This window comes from Serinus canaria, chromosome 13, assembly GCF_022539315.1.
Source record: "Serinus canaria isolate serCan28SL12 chromosome 13, serCan2020, whole genome shotgun sequence".
Taxonomy (NCBI): Eukaryota; Metazoa; Chordata; class Aves; order Passeriformes; family Fringillidae; genus Serinus; species Serinus canaria.
The window spans coordinates 17,951,971-17,976,212 of NC_066327.1; the positions used below are offsets into that span (position 1 = coordinate 17,951,971).

The 24,242-nt window shown below is 48.4% G+C and overlaps 1 protein-coding gene across 2 annotated transcripts; it reads left to right on the plus strand.

Annotated features, from left to right (window-relative positions):
• The first annotated feature begins 6,611 nt into the window (after positions 1-6,611).
• Positions 6,612-22,265, plus strand: STK32A (serine/threonine kinase 32A). 2 transcript variants are annotated; one of them, XM_009091579.2, is made up of 12 exons: positions 6,612-6,663; positions 9,385-9,440; positions 10,065-10,216; positions 11,098-11,271; positions 13,816-13,853; positions 15,862-15,951; positions 16,491-16,588; positions 18,397-18,513; positions 20,319-20,444; positions 21,397-21,525; positions 21,856-21,920; positions 22,178-22,265. In XM_009091579.2, exons 1-12 carry the CDS (start codon positions 6,612-6,614, stop codon positions 22,263-22,265), a joined length of 1,185 nt encoding a protein of 394 aa, XP_009089827.2. The 2 variants fall into 2 exon arrangements, with proteins under 2 accessions (XP_009089827.2, XP_009089826.1); XM_009091578.1 differs by lacking the exon at positions 22,178-22,265 and having other exon boundaries at positions 21,397-21,539; positions 21,861-21,924.
• Positions 22,266-24,242: the final 1,977 nt, after the last annotated feature.

Sequence of the window (24,242 nt, forward strand, 5' to 3'; positions counted from 1 at the left end):
GTTCTCCCCGTGCCATGGCAGGGCTCTTGGGAAGCGGAGCCATCAGAGTCAGTCCCCTCCACATCACTGGCAGCAGCACAGAAGTCAGCAGGCCCTGTAGTCATGGTCTTTGTCACAGCCTCCCTCTGTCAGAATACTAATGCTCCCAGTCATTCCCAGCACAGTTAAAGGAGGAGTGAAACAGAAAAAAAGAACTGCTCCTACTACCACAAGAATTTTTTTTTCACATTTGTGGTCAGTGTAGTTCTGAACTGCTTGGCAATGAACCCAAACAGCATGGAGCTGCTTTACAACACATTATAACACTTTCCTCAAAATCTACCTGCAATCACAAGTGCCTGATAGTTGCTTTAAAAGATTACTACAGACATTTCCATTGACAGTCATGTCATTAAGCTGTAGGGCTTTCAACTGTGTTTGCTGCTGCAGCAATACTCTGTGTTAAGATTCTCTGAGAGAAATGAGGATTTCATCTACCAACGCTCCTTGTTTTCTTGACAGCTCAGCAGAATTTCCCTTTCTGTAACATAGTTTACACTGCTCCACAAAAAAAAATCCACTGCCTCAAAGGAAAACTTGTTTCCTTTCATCCTAGCACACATTTTATCTTGAAGAACTTCCAGGCATGAAGAAAGCCTGAAAATGGAGCCACGAGGACCAGTAAATTTCATCTCAGCTGTTTTACACACAGGTGTAACAGAAAATGTAGGTATTTCACAGCTGGCAGGTGTAATACTGGGCTCAGTCTGGGGTCATGCCATGGAGACACAGACTTGTTACTTCTCTACAAAAGAAAAGGAAAACACGGGGTTGGGAGACAGTGTCCAGTAGGGGATACCACCACGCTATATGGACTGTACTGAAGCCTAACTGGATGTCTTTGTGAGATTTCTGTCTGATTTTATTTATATTAATGGGTTTTGTATATTAATACAGGTATATATCAAAAGTAATGTAATAATCTAGAATACATAATAGGTACAAAGTCAAGCGTGAGCCTTATTGGATTATTCAAGCCAAATACCAGGAAAAGATGGAGCTTTAAGGGTATGAAAGGGGGAGGGTGAGGATTAAATGCTGCGTCTTGGCAATGAGGAGATGGACATTTTCCAGAGGCTCTGTGGTGCTTCCTGCAGCTTGAGCAGAAGCTTTGATAAGAGTGACAGTGAGTCTAACATCTGGGCAGTTTGCAGGGTTCTGTCTCACATCTTCACTCTCATAAACATTGCTGATCAATATATTTTTTGCCCAACAGTCTCTGACAGGACTTGTTCCTGTCCTCACCACTGTGGTTCTCACACTGACTCCAGGGATGGCTTATTCCTGCTTTGCATTGGAAGTGCTGACAGCGGCAGAGAGGTTTCTTAGCCTGTGCTACCCGAGACTTCCAGAGCACAAACGCTGCACTGTTCAGACTCAGGCTGGGCAAAGCTTGTAGTAACTGAGCCCTCTTTTCCTATGTTGGAGATGGGTGATTTAAAGAAAGTTGTTGTGGTTTTTAAGGTTTATTGCTAACTTAATTTGTGAAATTTCTTTCTGGACTGTGCAGACCTCACCTGTAATTTCTGGAGTTCTTTCTCTTGGCACACCAGTTCTTGCTTTTAGGATGGAATTTCACTAATGAAGTACATGGCTATGATATTGATGTATAGGGAAATCTTGCCTGCAGGCTTGGTCTCTCTCCTGCCAGTATGCAAACTAAAAGCCTTTTCATTCTAAGAATTTTAATAAATCTTTAAAAAATCAGATATGCATGGGGAAAGGCTGCACATAGATATTGATTAGTTCTATCTGTACTGTGTCCAGCCCTGGGACTGAACAAGTCCAAATGCTGGGGTAGAGCATCTGCCTGAGGTGCACACAACAAGCCTGGAATGCTGATGGGAGTGTACACAAGGATCCTGTCCCAGTGGGAGAGATCACAATACATACTAGTGAAAAGGAGTAGGAGGAGTGCTTTTACGTCCCAGCCATCTATTGACACCTTGTGTGACAATGGACCAGTGTTAATTAATGAGTCCCATTTCTCTGCAATGAAAAGTTGTTAGTCGCTGTTAACAACCCAGCTTGCTGGAGGAGAGCTGTCACTTTGTATTCTGAAGTCCTGTCCTGCCTTAAATTCTAGTGACCCCTAGCTGAGGAATCCTAGTGCTTCACATCCTGCAGCCAGGAAAAGACATTCCTCAGTGTGCTCTGTGAAATGGAGCTCAGACTCTACAGAAATCTTGCTGGGATTGGTGAGTTTAAGAATGCAGGTTCTGGAACACCGGGGTTTGCATTGTGAAAAGGATGTCCAAGCTATTCTCAGAAGCAGTCTCCTCACAGCATAAATCAGAGTGGGTGCGGGTAACCATCATCTGCTGAGTCAGGGGCCAGAAACTGTGAATGGGATAAGGCACCAGGGACAGATTTACCCATCCAGAAAACACTTAATCCCTGATCATGGGAGAGCCCCTGCTACAGGAGGGGAGCCCTGGTGATCCACACCTCTGCACAGCCGGCAGTGAGATTTATCCTTGATTCAGTATGTATTTCAATACCTACTGGTATTGGGACTGGCAGCCACCTGCAAGCCATACCAGACAATTCTCATTCAGAAGGAGCTGTGGGCAGTGTGTGAAGGTAAACCCACTTTAATCACAGGAGATGGCAGCAATGGGTATTGAAATCTAACACATGACAGGCATACCATAATGTTAAAGTTTGATGGAAAATTACAGCTGAGTTATGGCTGCTCAGTATAATTTCACTTCTTTAAAGACTTATGGTTCCAGAAAATACATAGAATAAGCATAGCAATACTTCTCTGGTTTTGCAAGCCATTATAAAAATTAGTTTGATAGTTGAACCAAAGGTATAGTTAGCTGAATAGTTAAAATTGTAAAGGTGAATAAAACTTTTTAAAATTATTTCTTAATTCAGTGGCAGCCATTAGGGGCTTTGCCCCCTCTGACCTTTGCGGACCCCAGGGGTTTGCCCGGGCCGGGGGAGAGGTGGGGTTTATGTGCTGGAGGAGTGCATGGGTTGGTGGCAGGAGCCTCTTGGAGGAGGGGGATGAGTCGTGCCTCCTGTCCGTTAGAAGGCACCAGAGATCCACGGCTGCGCTCCCATTTCCCAAGCCAGGAAAGGCGGCGGTGGCTGTTGTGCATGACGGGTGACTTGGAGAGACCACTGCACTCCCCGGAGTTTCTTCTTCTACTACAAGTGAAAAAATTCCCCAGCTTGGGACATGCTTCCTCTTTCTGGGCTGACACAGTAGAAAAGCTCCATTTCTTAAGAAAAGTGGGGGGCATGTTTAACTGATTTTTTTTCCTAAGTGTGCCCTCTTTTTATTGCAGCCCAAAGCCCCAGCTCTGGGACAGGAGGCTCTCTGTTTCCCATGGAAAATTAACCCTTCTGATGCACCAAGCGGAATGGTGTTTTCCCATTGCCCAGTGGGGAACAGAGCTGGCTGTTTCACAGGAGCTGTTGCAGATCTGCCTTCTGTTCTCTTATTTGCTGTTTCTTTGGCTTACTCAATGAATGTGGTGTCTCTCTTCTTGTGGGATCCTCCCAGGGGGAATGCGAACGGGCAGGGGAAGCAGCGTGACCCCGGCACCCGGCCTTACCAAGGTCAGAGTGACTGAGGCTCCGACGGGACCGCCCTCTGTGAGCTGCCCCCGAGGCGGCTGGGGGGGCTGGATGCACCCGGAGCCCGCATCCCCATTCCAAAAAACAGCAGAGGGCAAGGCACGAGGCTCAGAGCAGAGAAAGGATAACCCCGCAGCGAGGGGCGGCAGAGGGCTTCGGGCGGTGAGGTCGCCAGAGGGACTGTGGTTCCTCGCCGCAGGGCGGGGACAGGGACAGGGACAGGGACAGGGACAGGGACAGGGACAGGGACACCTTCCTGGCGGCGTGTCCGCGGCGCGGCCCCACGCCAGTGTCGCTCGCGGTGCCGCAGGCTCCTCCCGCCGCCACCGGGACCCGGCCCGGCCCGGCCCGGCCCGGCCGCTTCCTCGGCTCCGCCGCCCCCGGTGCCTCTCCTCCGGCAGGCTGCGCCGCCAGGGCCGGAGGCTGCTCGGTCCCGCTGCCCCAGGTAGGCGCCTCCCCGGTGCCGCTGCCCGGAGCGGGCTCTGATCCGCGGTGCCCGTGGCGGGGTTGGGCGGGGGGCGAGGCGGGGACGGGGCTCACTGTCGGCGGCTGCTCGGGTCGAGCGGGGTTCGCCGCTGCCCGCAGCGCGTTTGGGCTGCGGGTCCTGTCGGAGACCCGGCTGCGGCGAGGAGAACCGCAGAAGACACCCGTAGCTCCGTAGGAGACGCCCAGTGCACGGATGCTGAAACTCAGGGCGCCTCCCCTCTTCCTTTCCGAACGCCGTTGGGGCTGCGGGGCAGTTCAGGGTCATCGTTAGTTCCTCTGGGACCAAAGCCCAGGGTGATGTCCCTCCGGTGTGCCACCGTCCGGTCCCAGCTCCTCGGCGGAGCAGTGCTCGGGTAGTGCAGAGGTGCTGAGAGAAACTGCCGGTGAACCCTCGGAGGCAGCAGTCCCTCCGGCGTTTCGGCAGTCCCAGCAGGGATGACTCTGCCGGTGCGGCCGGTGCCCATCCTTGGGCTGAGCCTCCAGCCCTTCCCTCAGTCCCGCTGCGCTCCCGTCCCCTCGGAGCGCATCCTGCTCCCCGTACGAGCGCAAACCGCGCGGGTGGCCGCACTCCTCAGTTCCCCTCGGGATTTCGGGGTTTCCATTCATCTGTTGTAAGGCGTGCTCGGCCGTGTGCGGTGTGCTGCGGCTCCGGGGCTGGGAGCTGGGATGGCCCGGCAGCGCTGTCCCGCCGGTAAAATCCCCCGGTGACCGAGGAGCCCCGGAGCGCTCGGAGCGGAGCTGCTGCCGCGCTGCTGAGGGAACGAGGGTCCGACTGAACATGGTGTTAGCGTGGAAGACCTAGTAAATTTGGCCCGAGGAAAAGTAATAATTTCAATAGTTTTGTGACTTTACAGCGGGAAACAGTAAAAGATTTATCATTTTCATCCCCGGCTACACTTTGTAAAGGTGCAAATCCTTCTAATTATTACTCAGGCTAGCTTAACTTCAAGAAATATCTGCAGTCCTTCCTCAGAGCTTGTATGTATTGATGTGTTTTCAAAAATGAACTTGGCTCCAAACTGCTGTGCGAGGAAGTTTCCTCGGGAACCTGTGATATGGGAACCTGATTTATGGCTGTTGCATCTGAAGGTCTGTTTTTATTCTGAAGAGTAAGTTTTGGGGCTCGAAAAGAATTACTGCTGTGGGCTTGTTTGAGACTGAAGGCTCAATCTTTTCCTGCCAGAAGCACTGATTGGAATCGTAAACATTTGCTGCTTCATTTGTTTTCTTGCTGGATCTTGTTTCAGTTCTGAGATGGGAAATTAAGATTTCGTTTTGGTTAGCTGGAGAAAAGGAGCTGCATATGCTGATGGGGTAACCCACTGTATCCCATGACAGACCCAGTTCCCAGTAATTCTCATTTCTCCAACATCTTTCTTATGATTCCTCCCTTTTCTGCTTCAGTACCATGATTTTGTTAATTTAAAGAAGTGTAGTTAGTAGGCGTTTCCAAAGTGTAGATCTGAGGAAATGTTCAGTGAACATACGGGTGCCCTGGAGAATGCTCTGGGCTGGACCCGTCCAGATCTTGCTGCTCTGGTACTCCCTCCTTTTGTTCGTTTAAGGCTGTGTACTTGCAACATGGAATAAAGTTGTATGTCACAGGGATGTCAGTATCAAAAACAAGCTCATAGAGGTGCATTGCATGTGAATGCTTAAAAAATATAGTGGGTGCTGTAAATTACAGAGAGTGTTCAAGCTCTCTCAAGTGTCAGTAACTCTACAGACATGTCAGGAAAGATTGGAAAATTCCTGTGCTCCCTGCTAATGAAAAAAGCACAGGAATTTTCTCCTGTCCCTTTGCAGTGGGAGAGAAATCAGAAAACAGGTTTGCTGTTCTGTTCATAATTCGTATCCAAGAAAAATCTGAAGAACCTGACTGGAAACTGTACCTTGATTTTACATGGAATCTTTTTGTTAGAAATACCAGAATGGTATGATTTGAAATGAAAGACTTGTGTAACTGCTTAAATCAAAAGGTTGACACTGTGAATTTCTTCTTCCATGGCTTTTACCCTTCCACATGACCTCAGTAGTCAAAAGTGCCCTTTGGTTTTATCTAGCTAAGTCAGTATGTCCATTTATTTTGGATATTGGTTTCACTACAAGTCACCCCCGAAGCTACAAAATACATGCTGGATGATATGAGCCAGATCCTTGGATCTTTGGGTCTGTTGGTCTGCTCCTACCCTCCCTGTAGTGGGCAGCAGTCCTGCTCTGAGTTACAAGGCTATGGTGTTACGGGTTTCTCTAGTGAGCTCCATTGCAATGTGATTTTCCCTGACAGTCAGTCATGTCCTCAGAGCAGAGAACCTCCAGTGAGACTTTTGCAAGCTGTAAATGATGAATTTTGCTTCCTGCCTTCTGCAGGATGCATCAGCAGGACATTGCCAAGGTCTGGCAGGACTGACCCATAGCAGAGCTGAACCAGAGCCTTCGAGTGTGGGAGCAGAACCCAGGGCAGTGGAGAGTGCTGGGCCCGGGCTGAGCACACCATGGGGGCAAGCACCTCCAGCAAGGCACCACCCTTGGATGGCAATGAGGATGGTAAGAACTTTTCCTGTTGTTCCTGGGGCTGCAGAGTTCTCCAGTGCAGACTGACTGTGAGGGTGCCAGCCAGCAGCTGTGCTGAGGCTGCAAACTCCTGGGTGTCCCAGGTCAGCAGAGGGCTGAGGAGGTCAGCAGTGGCAGCAGCAGTGTGCCCCTGGCTCCTGCAGAGCTGTGGTCTGCTGCTGGGGTCCTTTTTACCTCCCCTCCCAGCAGCTCTGAAAGCAAAACTGTCAGCAGAGGTTTGGTGTTGAGGAGTCCCTGGGACACTGCCAGGCACCTCGAAGGCAGGGACAAAATGCTGCTGCTCTGGGGGCTGGAGAGGTCTGTCCTGCAGGTCCTGGTGCAGGGAGGAGCGGTAGAAGTATAGTGGGAAGGTGGCTGGAGTGATGGATGTTCCCATGGGAGTTCCTGGTGGCTGCCCAGCTCGGCAGGACTGCCTGCAGGCACTGGGAGGCCAAGCCTGCAGGTTGGGTTGGCTGGAGAAGGAGCTGGAAAACTACTCAGGGAGCAGTATTGGAGGCCAGGGTCCCTGTGCTGCCAAGAGACAGTCATTAAAAGATTGCTCCATAAATGTATTTGCTGTTGCATGAGTCAGCTTGCTGACTGCCATATGGGCTTTCACCTAGGCACAACAACAATATGCATATGTAGATAAATACAAATATATAGCAATAAACCTAAAACATACAAAGAGCTGGATATCCCATCCGCTGCTGTGTGGTGCCACTGCCAGTCTGCAGCTGCTCAGCAAAACCAGCTTCAGTTTCCAAATTATCAATGCATCTGCTTACAGTTTTTCTTTGGTTTTCATATTTTTTCCATTTCTGTAGTGCAAAAGAAATTTGTGCTGTGAAGTTTTCTTGAAGATTTTGTTCCTGCTGCATCTAAATGCTCAGTATTGGCATTTCTCATAAGCAACCACTTATGCTTGCTTGGGTTAATGAGCAGGTCTGTTCCTGACCACCTTCCCCAGGGTGGTGTGCTCTGGCTGTGGGATTTTCCTGGGAGTGGCTGGTCTCTGCTGGCTCTCTCTCTTGGTTCAGTGTTCATACAGCACCAGCTTCTGTGACTGAGAAACACAATGCCAGGAAAGGCTCTGTCCTGACCGTGCTGGGGGGTTTGCTGTCAGTTTGTCAGGTTTCAGTGGGCTCGGGACCACTCTTGCACACCGACACAGTGCACAGACTAGGGCAGTTCTGTTTCCATGGCCCTGCACAAATTTAAAAAGTGCTACTGCATTTTTTTCTATTATAAGTCATTTTCTAGTATAATGAGGGGAGAGAACCCAGCTGAAACAGAGCTGTCCCCTAGGGAATTTTCAGTTATCTTGCAAATTGGTAACCAGGGGCTGTATCGCCTTAGATGTCACAATCTTGTCCTCATTCTGATTTCAATTAAAATTGTAATTAATTAAGAGCTTCTAGGTGCAGTAGGAAACAGCACACTGCTCCATGGCACGGGCAGGTGCCCCCCAGGCAGCAGGTGGTGGGCACCAGTCCCATCTCTGCAGCTGTGCCACTGGGATGCTTTTCCTCTGGGCCCCGTGAGGGTCGGTGGAACAGAAAGAGTTGTGCAGGTGCTCCAGTGCCAGTCCTAACAATTCTTGCATATTTTTCCAAATTGCTGTTACTATAATTTCACTATTTTCTGTAGCACCACAATTTCTGTTGGAATTTCTTGAAGGGCTCTGTTTACCCTCAGCTGAAGTAGGGTGACAGGATTATTTTTCTCTCAGCATTTCCTCTGAGCAGACAGTTGTGGATAATAAGCAAGTGAAATGAAAATATAATAACCAGACAGAAGATTCAAGGCTACAAAGTGATCTGATTCCCAGAGTAGGCAAGATGAGACCATACAAGAAGCCAGATTTTGTTTGTGCTGCTCCTGGGCAGAAGGGTGTGGGAAGTGTCCTGGGGGATGGCAGCCAGATGTTCCCCCCAGCTGGTCGAGTTTGCTGCAAGATAAAGAAGGAATAGGTAGAAGGTGAGGACAGTGGTGGGTTGAGAAGGATGCACATCAGTCTGTGGGCCTTTGCCAGTGTCCTCTCCAGCCCACCAGCAGCTGCTGTGGTTAAATCACCCTTGGACCAAGCAGAGCATCAGCTGTGTGGTTGTTCCTCTGCCTGGCTCTGTGTCACATCCTGCTCCCTGGTGGCATGGCTGTTCCCAGTCGTGTGGCAGGGTTCTCCTGAAGCTGCAGAGCAGAGGAGGAGATAGGGAGGGATGGACTATAATGAAAATTGGGGAAATAACAGTGAGAAAAGGAAGATGAGTTGTAACAGACCATGTGGTGCTGTGCTGGCTGTGCTGGGGTGAGCAACAGGGATGAGGGAACCTGAGCCCCAAAGCATTGACTTCGCCTGGCAGGTGAGCCTGGGGACTTCAGCAGTGCTGACTGCTCTTTGTTAAGGATGTTTTTATGGCTGGTTAGGTCAGTATTTTTTATCTAAACATTGTTCCTTAAATCTTGGTTTAGAAATATGACCCCTGTTTACAAAACTGTGTTTCATGATTATACACCAGTTGCTTCTTTATGGCAATTGTATTATCTGCCTTTGCATCTCTTAAACCCTGTTGTCTGAGCTGGTGAATTTTGAGCTGAGCATGTGAGTTTTGTCCCTGAAGGGCAAAAGCTCATAGGGATAAAAAGTAGAAATAACATAATATCATCAAATGTTTGCTCAGCCATTTAATATTGAAATGTTGTTCTTTCTTGCAGTTACCTTTGACCATTTTGAGATTTTGCGAGCTATTGGGAAGGGCAGCTTTGGAAAAGTGAGTGTTTTGGAAACTAATCACCATGTGGGCAGCTGGAGATGTAACTGGGTGGAAATAGACGAGTTGGAGGCACACATGAGAGTACAGAACCAAAGCCCATGCACTATCAGTGAGCCTTGACCTTCAGTTCCTGGTAATCAGAAAGGAATCAGAGCCCAAATCCTTATCCATTCTGTAGGCACAAATCAAAGCCCAGTACCCCTTAAACAAAGCCCAAGATTTCCTGTGAACTGAGCAACACTTCTCAGGAAGGTGAGGATCAGGTGCTGGTCCCAGTGCTTGACCTGTAGTTCTGTGGTGGAGGGGGCTCTTCCCAGCAGTAACTAGTGAGGGAGGAATGGACATGATGGTTAGTGAATGAGAGGAAATAGAACGTTGACTTCTCTGTGATTCCCTGTCTCCCATGTTGTGATGATAAAGCTCTTCCTCTTATCTTCCCCCAAAAATTTCTCTTTGGGTGAAATTCACAAGAAATTCCCAGGCAGTGTCAGGGTTGCAGCATTGGTGGATGGAGCTGTGCCCTGGCAGGGTCAGCACTGGAAAACACTCATGTCACTGGGCTTTACCTGCCCAAATTTGCTGACAAATCATCTCTGCTTTATCCCCTGACTGCTCTCTTAGGTCTGCGTGGTGCAAAAGACTGACACCAAAAAGATGTATGCCATGAAATACATGAACAAACAGAAGTGTGTGGAGAGAAATGAAGTGAGAAATGTTTTCAAGGAGCTGCAGATTATGCAGGGCCTGGAACACCCTTTCTTGGTTAATTTATGGTAAGAGGTGGTGCCTTGGCTCGCTGTTTGAGTCAATTACAGACACTTTTGAGATCAGACCCTCCTCATCTGCTTCAAGCCTGTGCTGGGAGCAACTGGTGTGTTCCACTGATTTGGGCTCTTGTTTCAGGGGAATCCTGTTCAGTTAAGCAGTTATCTCCATTGTCCCCTCAGACAGCACAAGACAGTTTTCATGTGTCCTTTTGCAGTGTCCCCCAGGCAGGTGTTGGCTATCATCATAACCCACCTGTATTGAAAGGAGCTCTTTGCAATCAACAGCAACTTCTGGCAGTGTGGGACTGATGGCCAGGCAGGGCCCTTTGCTGGCTGTCCCCTGACATTTCTTTTTTCTTAATTTTATGAGGACACCAGTAACATTCCAAGGGGTGTGAGCTGACATATTGCATGATAAAGTCTCCAATATCCTGTAGTTTCATACTCCTCTAGGGTTGTGCGTAATTACGTTTACACAGGAATGCTAAAGGCATCCTGAAGGCAGGGATGGCAGGGCAAGAAGAGCAGCAGGGACACGTGGATGGTTTGCTCTGTACAGATCTCTAGACAGACACACCCTGGTCAGCTTTCAGCTGCTGAGTGAGCTTTGCCTGGGGCTTTGTGTTCCAGTAGGAAAGACAAGTCTGGAGATATTATATGGGAGGTGTAGCTGCACCTTTACCATTCATACCCCAATAAGAACCACTCTAAGTGGCAACAGCAGCAAAATACCAAGAGTTCACTGAACTGCACTCAGGTTACAGGTTGTGAAATTTGGAGTGAAAAATTCCAAGAAATGATGAGTATTCCCAGAGGTAACACATGTTCCTCTTTTACCTGTCATTTTTCAATGCCACTGTCCCTGAACCGTGTGTGTGCTGCTTTAGGTACTCGTTCCAGGATGAAGAGGATATGTTCATGGTGGTTGACCTGCTGCTGGGAGGGGACCTGCGCTACCACCTCCAACAAAATGTGCGGTTCCAAGAGGGAACTGTGAAACTCTTCATCTGTGAGCTGGTGCTGGCCCTTGACTACTTGCAGAGCAGGCACATCATCCACAGGTCAGCCAGGCCACAGGCAGGCATGTTACTCCATGACGTGAAGCAACAAATAGAAGTGATAAACAACATATTCTCCTGTGTGTATTTGCTTCTATGTGAAACACAAGGCTTCCCCCAGAAAAATATTTAATATACAGCAGAGACCATCTGATTTGTCCCTCTGGGGTAGCTGTGAAATAGAGTATTTGATTGCCCACTGATCCTGCAAAAATTTGTCTCTGATAGGTTTTAATTAGCTGTAACTCATTAATGTCCATCCTCATCCAGGGAGAGCAGGTGTCAGCACTCAGAACTCCTGCACTCATGCTTGAAGGTGTCTCCCTTTTCCCCCCTCTGCATTGCACCAAAATGCAAGGACTGGGCCCAAACACAACTTTTCCCTGTATGAAGTAAATCCCTTTTTAGAAGTGCAGAGAGTTTTTTTTTGGCTACTACAATTTCTCATGGCCGGTGAAAAAAAATGCCTGAGCTGTTCCCATGCCTTTGAAGACCTGCAGAACAGCAGAGGAGGCAGAGGTTTCCCCTGGCTGGGAAGCAGGGTTTGGCTGTGGATGGACAGACACGTGGCTCTTGTGCTGCTGTCATGGGCAGCGCCAAGCCCAGGGGCCCAAGAGCTTAGCTGAGTTAGCTGCTGTCAGGGGGGATGATCAGAGAGGGTCTGTGAGGGTCAGGAATTGCAGGGAGAAGGTCACTCCATTTAGACATACCCCTCCCGATGAGCATTCTTGTGCAGTATCAGAATTAAGCATGGAAAGTGTAAAGCTGAAATGGTCCTGGCAGTTGGTGGGAAGGCACACACTGTGAGGAGCTGTGAGGTGAGTGCCTGCCCTGTCCCCCGTGTGCAGCTGCCGTGTCCAGGGAGGGAGGCCAGAATGACCCCTTGCCTGCCCCTGCAGCACAAGAGCTCAGAGCAGTTCTGCTCTGCTGCAGTGGGGCCAGGCCCAGAGACAGCTCCCACCTCCTCAGGGTCTCCTCTTTCACACTGCTTCTTTTGTGCTTTACCTGCATGGATCTTTGCCCCCGTGTGAATAGGAGTGGGAGAAACCGCAGGCGAGGTTGCAGTGTGCTTTTCACACAGCTGCACTGTGTTTCAGGTAGATCAAGTACAACACAATATGTATGGCAGGCTGTAAAATTTGCAAGTTATTTAATTAACACGGTAATGCAAGTTGCTTAATTAACACTGTAACCCAGTGGGATAGTACTTGATTGATAAAGTGATTCAGCTGAGGCAATTACACTGCAACAGCTGTAACTGGGAACATAGGGAGACAGGGAAGCAATGGTTTTGTTTGGCTGAACAAAACTGTGCAAAGACACCAAACTCAGCCTGTAATTATTTCCCACCTAGATGTAAAAGAATGGGAAATATTAATATCTTTTAGGTTAGGAAATTATATAACCAGCTTTGTCATCGTTTGAGCTTATAAAAGAGAAATATACAAATGAGCATAACAAGAACTATCTCTGGTATTTGTTTGCATCCTGAGAATGATCTCACTGTGCTGGTGTAATTTCAGAGGCTGTATGCCAGACTGAGGGAGATCAGAAACAGCCACGCTAGAAATTAAAAAAAAAAAAAAAAAGGAAACAGTTCCACTGTGCATAGGGAGAAAATCAGCTGCTTACCTGACACTGCCCTGTGCTCTGCTAATGATGCCTGTCCCTACACTCACCTATATCATGGGATGGCACCAGGAAGGGAACCAGTGTTTATAACTCACTGGGAGTTTTTGGTTAACAAGATGCCAGAAAACTGTAAGCTATTAGATGGCAATTAGATATATTGTGGGGCTTTGATTCCAGGTGGCTTGGAGAACTCAAACTGTATCCTAATGATTGAATTTTTAAAGATAAAACCCTAATCGTGTCCATTTCTTCCCTTGGAACTCCTGTGCCAGGTGGGGAGCACCAGCTGGCACAGGGTCCCTGCACCTGTTGCCTGCCTCCTGGCTGGGACCTTTTCTCTGGGGCATCAGCTGGCCAGCTGCTCAGTGGGGACTGGTGTAATGAGCTCATTAAAGCCAGGTAATGGCTTGTAAAGTCACTCGGGCGGACACCGTGGCTGTATCAGAGTATCAGGTGTACATTTTCTCCCTTCAGTTAAGGTGTTTCCTTACAGCATTGCTACAGGTATTATTTTTTGGGGTCCTTTTACTTAGGAATAAACCCTGTTTTATTCATAAAGCCGTTTGTATCTAGAACAAAGTTGTTAAAATACTTTAATTTGTACTGGGGCCCCCTTCTCATACAGTATTAAAATAGATTGAAAAGTAACAGGAGGAAAAGGACAAAAAGGCTCTCTAAGTGAACTGTGGGTGGACTTAGCTGAGTGCTGCTCCCCCAGAGCCCTGCAGCCTGGCAGCATACCCACTGCTGCTGGTGCTGGTTGGCTGGTCACCCTCTGACACCCGAATCAGAGGGGAGCATCAGAGCTGGGGAGCCCCAGGCTCTGAGGGTGCAGTGTCTCTGGCCTTCCTGGGTGCCAGCAGCCTTGCTTCTCCAGGCTAATGGCTGTCTCTCCTTCTCTGCTTTGTTTCTCAGAGATATCAAGCCTGACAACATTTTACTGGATGAGCATGGTAAGTGCCAGGTGCTCTGTGGTCATGCAAATGTATAGCAGCAGTTGGAGACTGTACATACATAAACGTTTAGCAGCAGATAGAAGACTATATATATATATATATATATATTATATATATATATGTATAGCAGCAGACAGGAGACTGTATATGTGTATATATATGAATGTATAAGCAGCAGACAGGAGGCAAGCTGCGCTCTCAGGGCTTGCTGCTGCCATCCTCTGGTGTTGGGCTCTCCCGCTCAGCCCCGCTGGGAGCAGGATCATCCCATCCTTTTATGCTCCCCTTGCTGTCTCTTGCTTTTTGAGCAGCAGTGTCTTGTACCTTCAGGGCACTGGGCACCCTGTGATGCTGTGGTGTTTCTGGGGTTGCCTCGGTGTTTTAGCCAGCACCTCCTTTGGCTCACTGACTTGATGGTGTCCCTACAAGACACTGGCAGGGCCCGTACGTTTGGTGTCCCTTGGGGTCAGTAGCCCAGCACACCTGGTTTTAACATTTTCTTGGTTCTCGTTTAAAACTTCCTCAAAATGCATAATTTGAAGGGCAATGCTTGTGTCACTGCAAGGTTTGTGCACAACAGAATTAATTATGGTGCACTGCATAAGCTTTGGTCACGTATTTTCTTTTTTCTTGAACATTTGGCATGGGGGGAGCTCTGAAGAGGATTAGAGGCAAGGTATGTTATAAATGTTGCTATCGGTTTTTCTATAGTTTTTCATGAGCAAAACTCTTAACTATATTCTTGCAGGGCTCTTCAGTCACATTTTTTCCTTGTCAAAGATCTCACAGTGAAGAGCTGTCTGCTATTTATTAGTTTGTAACTCATTAGAGAAACATTTTGTTAGTTCGGTTTTTTTTTAATCCAAGTAACTGTATTGTTGTGAGAAATCTTCATTAGGGGCTAGAGCAAGGTGCTTGAAAAGTCGGTGCAGGGAGGAGGCATAGCTGCCTTTGCTGTGGCTTCAGAGGCTGAGGCAGAGATGCTGCAGCTCCCGAGGGAGGCCCTGCCTGGCTCTGTGACAGGGTGTGTGTGACCAAGGTTGCCTGGCAGCACCGAGCCCAGGCTCGGTCCGTTTGCATGACCTCCAGTTTCAGAGCACTGGTTGATTATTTATTTAGGAGCTGGCAGCAAAGTGGCTCTGCCTCCAGGAGCAGGAGCCCCTGTCCTGCCTTGCTCCGTCTTTCTCCAGGTGTTGCCCCTGTCCTCCCTGCCATGCCAGGGCCTGGCACTGCCCGTCTCATGTGGGACTGCTTTTGGTCAGTGCTCACTGCTGGCTGCTTTGGTGACCCATCACCACCCTCCCAGAACTCTGCTGCACAGACTTGGAGACACAGCTTCCTGAGAGGAGCTGGGATCACCGTGGCCATGGGAATGTGGGTCAGCACTCCCTGAAGAGGGGAAAAAAACAAGAAAAGGCTCTGTTCATCTCTGCAGCTGCATTCAGCCCAGGAAGACACAACCTACTAACTTTTATAATGATGCTGCAATTCGGGATGAATTTTGAGTCTATTCTCTGTTCACTGTGATTTTTTTTTTAACGCTCTCTTGCAGAGGTTTCAGAGTGTTTTTTCTGGGGACGTAACCCTGGCTCCAGTGTCCTTTTGTCTGTGACTTGTAGTATTCCTTTTCTTCATCCATGGCAGCAAAGGTTTGTCTTCCAATAAGCTTAGAAAAGCTAAGAAAGCTTTGGACACACACAGAGTTAATTTTTTTTTTCCAGACTGATCCTAAAATACAGGAAGACTCAAAGCAATCATTGCTAATTTACTTTTTGGAGAACTCTTGTATTTTCTGCTTCCCCAAAGAGAAAATAAGGGGATATTTGAAATAAGAGACATCTGCAAGCAGCCTGCAAGCTGAAATATTTTCTATCAGTTCTCCCACCAGAATTTTTTACCTGGAAACTCCTTTCCATTGAGTATTTTACTTTGTGTTTCTGATTCAGAGCTATTTCTTATGTGAAATTAAAGCCAAGCCTGTTACATGTTGGCCTCTGTCTTTCAGGACACGTGCACGTCACTGACTTCAATATTGCCACCTTGCTGACCAAGGACAGCCCTGTCACCACCATCGCTGGCACCAAGCCCTACATGGGTGAGAACCAAAGGCAGCTGCATGCTCTGCAGTCCCCATTTTGTGGGCTTGGGTGGACGGCTGTGGTGGGACACAGGTGAAGACAGTTTTGGTTGGAGCCGGGACTCTTTTCTTCCTGATCCACATCAAAACATACAGAGTTTGAAGTGAGGAGCACCCTGGAGAGGGGAGGCAGGGTGGGGACAGGAGTCCCCCCCCAGAAATGCTCAGTGCAGCTGGGGAATGTGTGTGTCCTACTTCAGGGGGGAGGTGAAGAGACACTTGGGTCACCTGATGCCTGGGTTGAGTGAATGTGCTTCTTCTGGAGAGCATTTACTGTGAACGGCAGGCAGCTCCTGTGTCAGTAATAGGCATTTGTTGGTTTTGGGCTTTGGGGCAGAGAAGCACAAAGAATTTCATGTGGAGGGGACTGTGGGGCTGCTGGGTGGCCCTGGTGCAGGAGCCTGGCAGCATGGGAAGGGCAGGGCTCACGGGTTCTGTGTTGCTCATTTCCACTTGGGATTGCAGCAAGGCAATTTTTTTCCCCCTGTATTTAACAGCACCTGAAATGTTTAGCTCCACAAAACCCACCAGCTACTCCTTTGCCGTGGACTGGTGGTCACTGGGAGTCACTGCCTACGAGCTGCTCAGAACTCGGGTACGTGTGGGGCTCGTGGCCTGGCTTGCTCTGCCCTTGGACACGCTGTTGGGAGGGTTAATGCTTTATAGCAGAGATGAGATGGCCAAGCTGAATTCCAGGCTTTAGGACTTATTACAGCAGAGGAAGCAGAGATCACATCTTCACCAGGGTTCTTGTGATCATGGTTAAGAGCTCAGAGAAGCTGCTGAAATGCACAACAGCACCTTGCGGCAGTTCCCTGCGCACCTGAGGCAAACAAACAACAGCTCCTGAAGTTTGGGGTGATATATCCTTTACTTGGAGCTTCTATCCTCCAAGGAAAAATAAAACTTTAAAAAAAAACTTGTTGCTGTTGTAACAAGACTGAGCAGTTGGAGCAAATGATGGGAAAAACCCAATCCCTGCCTGTGCCATCAGGGCTCTGCTGCTGACTTGGGCGAGGTTGGGAGCTTTTAGATAAACACATAGATAAGTGTTTTGAAAATGTTGCATAAAAAAGTGGGACAAAAATTTTAAAATTACATTATTCTAAACAAAAGAATGTAATTTAAAGAGGATCATTTAAGATCTTGTGAGGCTCAGAAGGTTTTTCCGTATGAGTAAGCAAAACATGGCTTTTAAAACCTCTCATCATCAGTCTTTGCAGGAGACACTTTGATGAACAGATTTTTTCAGCTGAATTTGAGTGTCTCAGTTGCAAGAGAGCAGTTTAGCAGACCTTGAGGAGATGTAGCTGTCTGACCTGTTGGGTAGCTGAAGCAATGTACCCTCTGTGAACATCTTAACGTAATATTTGAGTTTTCCACCTATAAAGCTAAATGAATGGCAGGACTGTGCATCACGTTGGTTTTTGAGTTGGTGGGACTGTTTCTAAAGGCAGGAGCAGCAATGCTGTCCTGTGCTCATACTTGAGGGCACGGCCATGGAGAGATGGTGGCACCTGTATGGCTGCCACACGCGGGGAAAGAAAGGGGCCTTGAGGTCCATCTAGTATTGGCACATGTCAAGAGCACTGCGCCTGATCTGATCTCGCTGTTTATAGCTACTGTTCTTTAAATGTACTTTTAATACGCTCCCGCCTTCCTCCCCCCAAAATAAGGTAAAAAATCTGTGAATCAAAACTTTTGTGATGGAAACACTCGGCCATTTTAAGTTCTCTCTCCAGATAAACTGGCAGAATTGTACATGGAAAATAAACAGGGAGGTGACTTCCCCTGCATTCTACACTGCGTGTGTCACTCACTAGCTGTGCACTGCAGGCTGATGCAGGAGGAGTCCCTGGTGCTCCACTGTGCCCTGAACTCCTCTGCAGTGGCTCACCTGTCCCAGTGACATGACAGTGGCCACAAAAGAGACTGACACCCTGAGTCCTGATGCCCACCTGAGGCTGATGACCCTTCCTGGGACATCCTTTTCTGAGCTGATTTTATTGTTGGGGGATATTTGTCTTCTTTTCACTGGCATTGTCCCCAGCATGAGTGAAAAACGTTTTAAAAGGAGTATCAGGAGTGGTCCAACCACAGCACTATGTGTCACAGTCTTGTAAGATAAAAACACTGAAAAGACCAAGCAAATTCCCACTGGCTGATAACTCCGACTTCTGGGGTTTGTTCCTGCCTGTCTTGCTGTTAAATGCCCAGTTATTAGTGTAGTTCTTGCTGACATTTTGTTTTTTTGACTGAGCCATGGTCACACAGGGGGAGATGTCCTACAGGAGGCTATGGACTGGACAGTGAGACTGTATGAAGCTTCTGTGCTCTAACCAGATTTCCCAAGAAGTCTGAAAAGCAGATAAATTCATGCTTGTGTTGTGGTGTTTTCCACAGAGGCCATACCAGATTCGGTCCAGCACTTCCACAAGTGAAATCGCTCGCGTGCTCAGGACAGCGGCAGTGACGTACCCGGCGGCGTGGAGCCTGGGCATGGTGGGCCTGATCAGGAAGGTGAGGGGGATGGCAGTGCCCAGTGCTCCTGCCACTCGCAGCCCTGCACGGTGGGAAGCGCTTGCAAATGGTCAGGGCAGGCCAGTGAGCCCCAGAGCTCAGAGTGACAAATGTCAGTGCACCAAGGTGACGGCAGCGAGCGGCGGGCAGCGGTGGCAGCGGCTGCTGCAGCTTCTCTAAGGACATGGGCAGCCTTGGCTTCCAGAGTTTCCTCTATAACTTTGCACTCTGGAATTAACTGACTTAGAAGCAGATATTGATACATGTGTCAATAAATTTAGTCCAAGGATCACATTTTTTAATCCTCAAGAAACATTTTTTCCAGTAATGGAAATATTTGCAAGAAGTGCTGACACTGTTCTAATCTTTTGATTCTGTGCTGTTTATGCACCACTGCATTTTTTTTCAATAAAGCTTTTATAAAAATTGCTTCAAAATCATTACTGGAATAATTTTGGAGCTGAAATCCCATTTGAAATGAAGCCATTGCTTCAATAAATAAGACTGGGGCTTAACAGTGGCAGCAAAGCTGAGCACTTACAATCTGCACAGCAGCACTGGCAGCAAATTTTAAGGAAGTATGTAAATAGTTTTTTAATTTCAATTAAGTGTGGGCAATGAAGTAGACTTCATGTAGCTTTCAACTGGCTTTTGTTCCAAATAATGTATATATGTATTCTGTAATTTCTAATGAAATAGACTATCAAACATTATACAAAAAGAGGCTGTAAATTCTTTACTGAGACAGAATCATGGCGTATTTTCCAGGAAGAAAATTGCAGAATATCTCCATTTGCTGAAAATTCAATGAAGCTGGTATTTAATTAAGTCTAACAGTAATACAGGAATATTTGCTGCAGATGTCCTGTGTGTTGCTATGCTGGCAGTTTCTTCCTGGACCACAGCAGGCCGCAAGTCATGGAGGCTCCCTTGTGAATAAATTATACAATGTCGCAATTATTTAAATTTCCCAGTGCTCCTTTGCATCTGGTTTAACAGCCATATGTATTATGTAAGAAGCCAGCTGTGGCTCCCTCCTGGCCCAGCCATGGCCTGTGGATTTCTGCATTTGCTCCTGGCCCAGGCAGATGTTTGTCCTGCGGAGCCGCAGCGCTGGCGCTGGGCTGGAGCCCGGAGCTCTGCAGAGAGAGCTGAGCTCTGGGGACAGTGCTTGTGCCTGGCTGCACTCCAGCACGGGCAGGCTGTGCAGGTCACCTTGCCTGTAAATTCCCCAAAGCGTTTGGATCATCTGGTTTTCCTGCTGAGTTTTGGGAGTGCAAGGTGTCAGGAGTTTATGCAATACATAATCCTTGAACAGAGACCACTTCAACCCTTTCCTTCCACTCAAGTAATCCCTACAAGACTGTTAAAAAATTATGAAAATTAGCAGTGTGAAGGCATACTTTCACACTGAAACAAGAATATTACTTTAGTAGAGTGAGAAAATAGGATGTTTTACTGATCCAGTATTAAAAGCAGAACCTGAGTGAACTCCCCATTCCAAACAAATGCTCGTTTTTAACATTGGACAAATTGTTTAATGCCACTGTACTGCCTCATTGCCTGGTCCTACAATGGGGATAAAAGTAATTTGTAAAAATGGGAATAAGCAGAGGCAGAGCTTGTGAGCCTGTCGCATACCCTGGTGAAGGGACTCTGAGCCAGAGCAGGAGAGGCACTGGTCCAAATGCCAGCACTGATGGACAGCGATGCAGTGTCTCTGGCACCGTGTGTCCTCAGCCGTGCTCCACAGAATGTCTGCCCTGGGGGATGGTCTCATCTCTTCCCTTTAACTCTCGCTGCAGTTGCTCGAGCTGAACCCCAAGAAACGTTTTTCTCAGCTGAAGGACATCCAGTCCTTCTCGTACCTGTCTGATGTGAACTGGGATGCTGTTCTCCAGAAAAGAATACTGCCAGAATTCATTCCCATGGTAAGGCCATTGAGTGTAAAGGTTCCTCCCACCCAGCACTGGGACATTCTGACAAATTTCCACTGAAGCATCAGGTGTTACAAGGGGAAAAGAGAGTCCCAGGCAGAGCTGTCTCTTCCCTGAGTGTGTAGGAAAGAGTAATGGAGGGAGACTCTAGTGTGGGAGCCCCAAAAATGATATGCCCTGTTTGTAATGTTCCCGGAATTTCTGGGTACAGAACTGGTGTTAGAGCCCACTGCATCTGTGTGGGATGGATAGTGCCTGTGAGCCTCTCGTGCTGACCCATGCTCTGAGCAGTGCAAACACCTAGTGCACCAGGATGGACTCAGCAGCAGCTTGGAGGTCACCCACCATCTTATGGGAATTGTTTTCTCCTGGAATGCTTCCCCAACAAGCACATTGTTAACAGTAAATAGCACATACACTAGAGTTGTATTTATGGGCCTTTTAAAATTGAATTAAAACAGCACATAAGTAACATAACCCTTATGAAGAATAGTCCAACTACTCCAACTGATTTTCAGCAGAAGTTGGGCTAAACTATGAGTATCTGTTAATTGTATATCTGCCCTTGTTGCTGGGTGTCTCTGTGGTGGGTTTGATTCTGTATTGCTTCAAGACCAGTTCCACGGGGCTGCTGTGGTACTCTCAAAAAGGCACAACCCGGCCTGGACACTGTCCTCCTCCTCATTGCCACTCTAAAGCAGCCAAAGGGCAGAGTAGAAGCAGCAGCACAAAAGGAGCCACTGTGACACCTTGAATATGGCCCATAGCTGAAGGGACTGATAAAGTATATCAAGAGCATAGCCAGGGCTCTTGGCTGCATCTGCAATTATAGTTAGTGCAATTTTTTACAAAATTCATCTCCCAGATGCAGTCCAGGTTATAAGATGCTCTTTAAGACAGGCTCTCAGGCTCTGATCACTTAAGGCCAATTCTCACTTCCCTCCAGAAAGGCAGACTGAACTGTGACCCAACCTTTGAACTGGAAGAAATGATCCTGGAATCCAAACCTCTTCACAAAAAAAAAAAGCGCTTGGCTAAGAAGGAGAAAGACCCAAGCAAAAGCAATTCATCCCAGGTGAGAGCAAACGGGTACAAGCACAGTAGGCCTTTCATTTTTCAATGACTGCTACCTAGCAAGACCACAGTAAACTGAACAGAATGTTTTTTTTTCCATTGTGACAAACTTTATTCCTAAAACTCTCCCCATCTTCCCTGTGGTGAACGGCAGAATGCGTCTGCATTGCTTTACTGCAAGAGAACCTTAATGCCATTTTCGCCACTGCAGGGCTAAAGGTGCTCTGCCAACATATCGCCATGTGTTATTGAAACTGTCCTTGCAATGTTTTTCTGTGTAAACTGTGAATTTATTCCCTGTATCTTTAATTTTTCCATTCTAATATGAAAGGCCAGCCACCTCCAGAAGCACCTGGAAATGCTCCAGAGGGACTTCATTGTTTTCAACAGGGAAAAGTAAGTTTTGATCCAGGGGCAGCAGAAGAGGCACTATCCCTTGCCAAAGCCTTTGACAGTTTTTGGGGGGGCAGGGCAGGGGGGGCAGGGGGGGCCCTGTGTTGGAGGAGCTTGGGGCACTCAGGGCTGCAGGAGCTGTGCAGTGGGTGGAAGCTCACGTCAGGCAGTGGGGAGCTCCAGGGCAGCTGTACTTCTATGGGGTCTTGGCACTGCCTGGGCTTTTCCTCACAGCTCAATCATCCTTTTCTATCCCCAAGGGTAAGACTCCACCATGACAGCATCCAAGAGACCATGGCAAAAAGTGGAGGTCCACACAGGGAGGACAATCAAAACAACAACCTCTGAGAACAGCTCAGCCCCTGCAGGGGACCTCCTCATGGCACTGGGGCTCACCCACCCATGCACCTTCACAATGTCAGGCCATGGACTTGTCCTCTGATGCTGGGACCCAGCCAGCCTCCCAGGACACAGAGGAGAGCTGGGGCACCAGTCCCTCAGCTCGTCCCCCACAGCCAGAGGGTGCTGAGCATGGGGGGAGAGGCTGTGGGGGCTGCCTTGCTATTGGCCGCAGTTGGTTAGACTCAGATCCTATCACATTGCCTTTCCTGGGGGCAGGAATGGGACCACAAGACAATGGATAAGTCAGTTTCCACTGTTTTGGCTTGGCTGGCAGGTGCCACAGCCCTTGGTGTCACCGTGCTTCCAGCTGCTGCAGCGTGCTGAGAGGCTGAGCTGCATTGTGCCGAGAGGTGCCCACAGGGCTCTGCAGAGGTTGGCATTTCTGCATGGATGGGCTCATGGCTGGTTGTTCCAGGGGGAAGAGGTGGCTCCCAGATGCAGGGTCTGCACCAATGCATTGTGACAAAAGTGGCCTTTGCTTACAGACAGCTCCTGCAAACATCCTGTGAGGGTGGGCACAGGAGGCTGGAGATGAGCTCCTTCCTTAGCTGGGAGGAGGCAGCAAAGATTTCCTGCCCATTTTGTGCTCTCTCCATGTACCCAGCAGGGCTGGCATGGTGGGTGGCCAGTGTGCAGACAGATGTGGACACCAAGCAGTAACACCAGGTGCTGGTGAATCCAGATGCTTTACCAATCTATCCTGAAAAATACGTTCACCATCATGTTAAAACTGCTGCAGCTCACTGAATCTGATGGGGTTTGGCTTCCAAAACCAGATGGGAATTTGAAAGTGTATTTTGAAGGTCTCTGCCACTGAAACCACACTTGATTTAAGCAGGAACTGTCTTCAGGAATAACTGCATTGCTTGTGTCGTCTTTCCAAAACTAAGATTGGCCAAAGTATTGCTACTGTGGTAATGCCAGGAATGATGCTTTTATTTAAATGCTTTGACATTCCTGATGTTTCACCTCCTTATGTGACATTTTCCCCATTCTTAGCAATGTAGTGAACATGTGATGAAGTCTTTGCCTCCCATTAACCCAAAGGTAAAAGTCCTCTCTGCCCCATGTGTCTGTGCAGTGGCTTGCAGCGCGTGTCCCAGCATGGAGCAGTGCAGTTCATGATTGAAAACAAGCTTTAGTTTCGTGTCTTCCACGCTCTGGTCCCTCCTGCCGTGGTGGGTTCCCCAGCCCCTCGGGGAGCCGGGGTGACGGGAAGGCTGCCCCACTCCCTGTGCTGCAGCCTCGCCCCCTCCCTGCGCATCGCCCAGCCTGTGGAAATAGCCCCGGGAAAGGCGACCCTGCTCCGCCCAGGGAGCTGTAAAGCTGGAACGGAATTAATTCAAATTCATCAGTAAGAGGGTATGGGCGTCCTCAATGAGTGTCTTTGTCATGGGAAAGTCACCTTTTCCTGCTTACTCACGACACACCTTTCCCTGATCCATCAGAAGGCACCCCAGTTAATGTCACAGTGCACTTCCTCTCCCCTTCCCAGCCATGCTGGCTTTCAAGCAATAGGACTTCACAGTGGGGTGGGGACTCCACCTCTCTCTGCCTTGGACTCATCATTCCCAGGAAGGCAACCCAGAGCACCTCCAGTGTTCTCCGTGGATGCTCTGCTCTCTGCCCAGCCCTCCAGCAGCTCTGGTGCCAGGCAGGACTGTGCTGACAGCTGCCCCTGTCTCCTGCACAGCACATCACCATCGCTGCCTTGCTCTGGTGCAGGCACAGGTTCATATACCGTAAGTGTATTTATCTGGAATCCCAGCTCTGCTCCTCACTAGGGAAAAATCTGCTGCTGCAGAGATACCTCTCCACTGGCTGGTCAGAAAAGCCCCAAAACAACTGAAGTACCTAAATGGAAAGAACATTGCATATTTAAAAATTTTAAAATGTAGAAATTTTAAGATTTCTACAACCGTC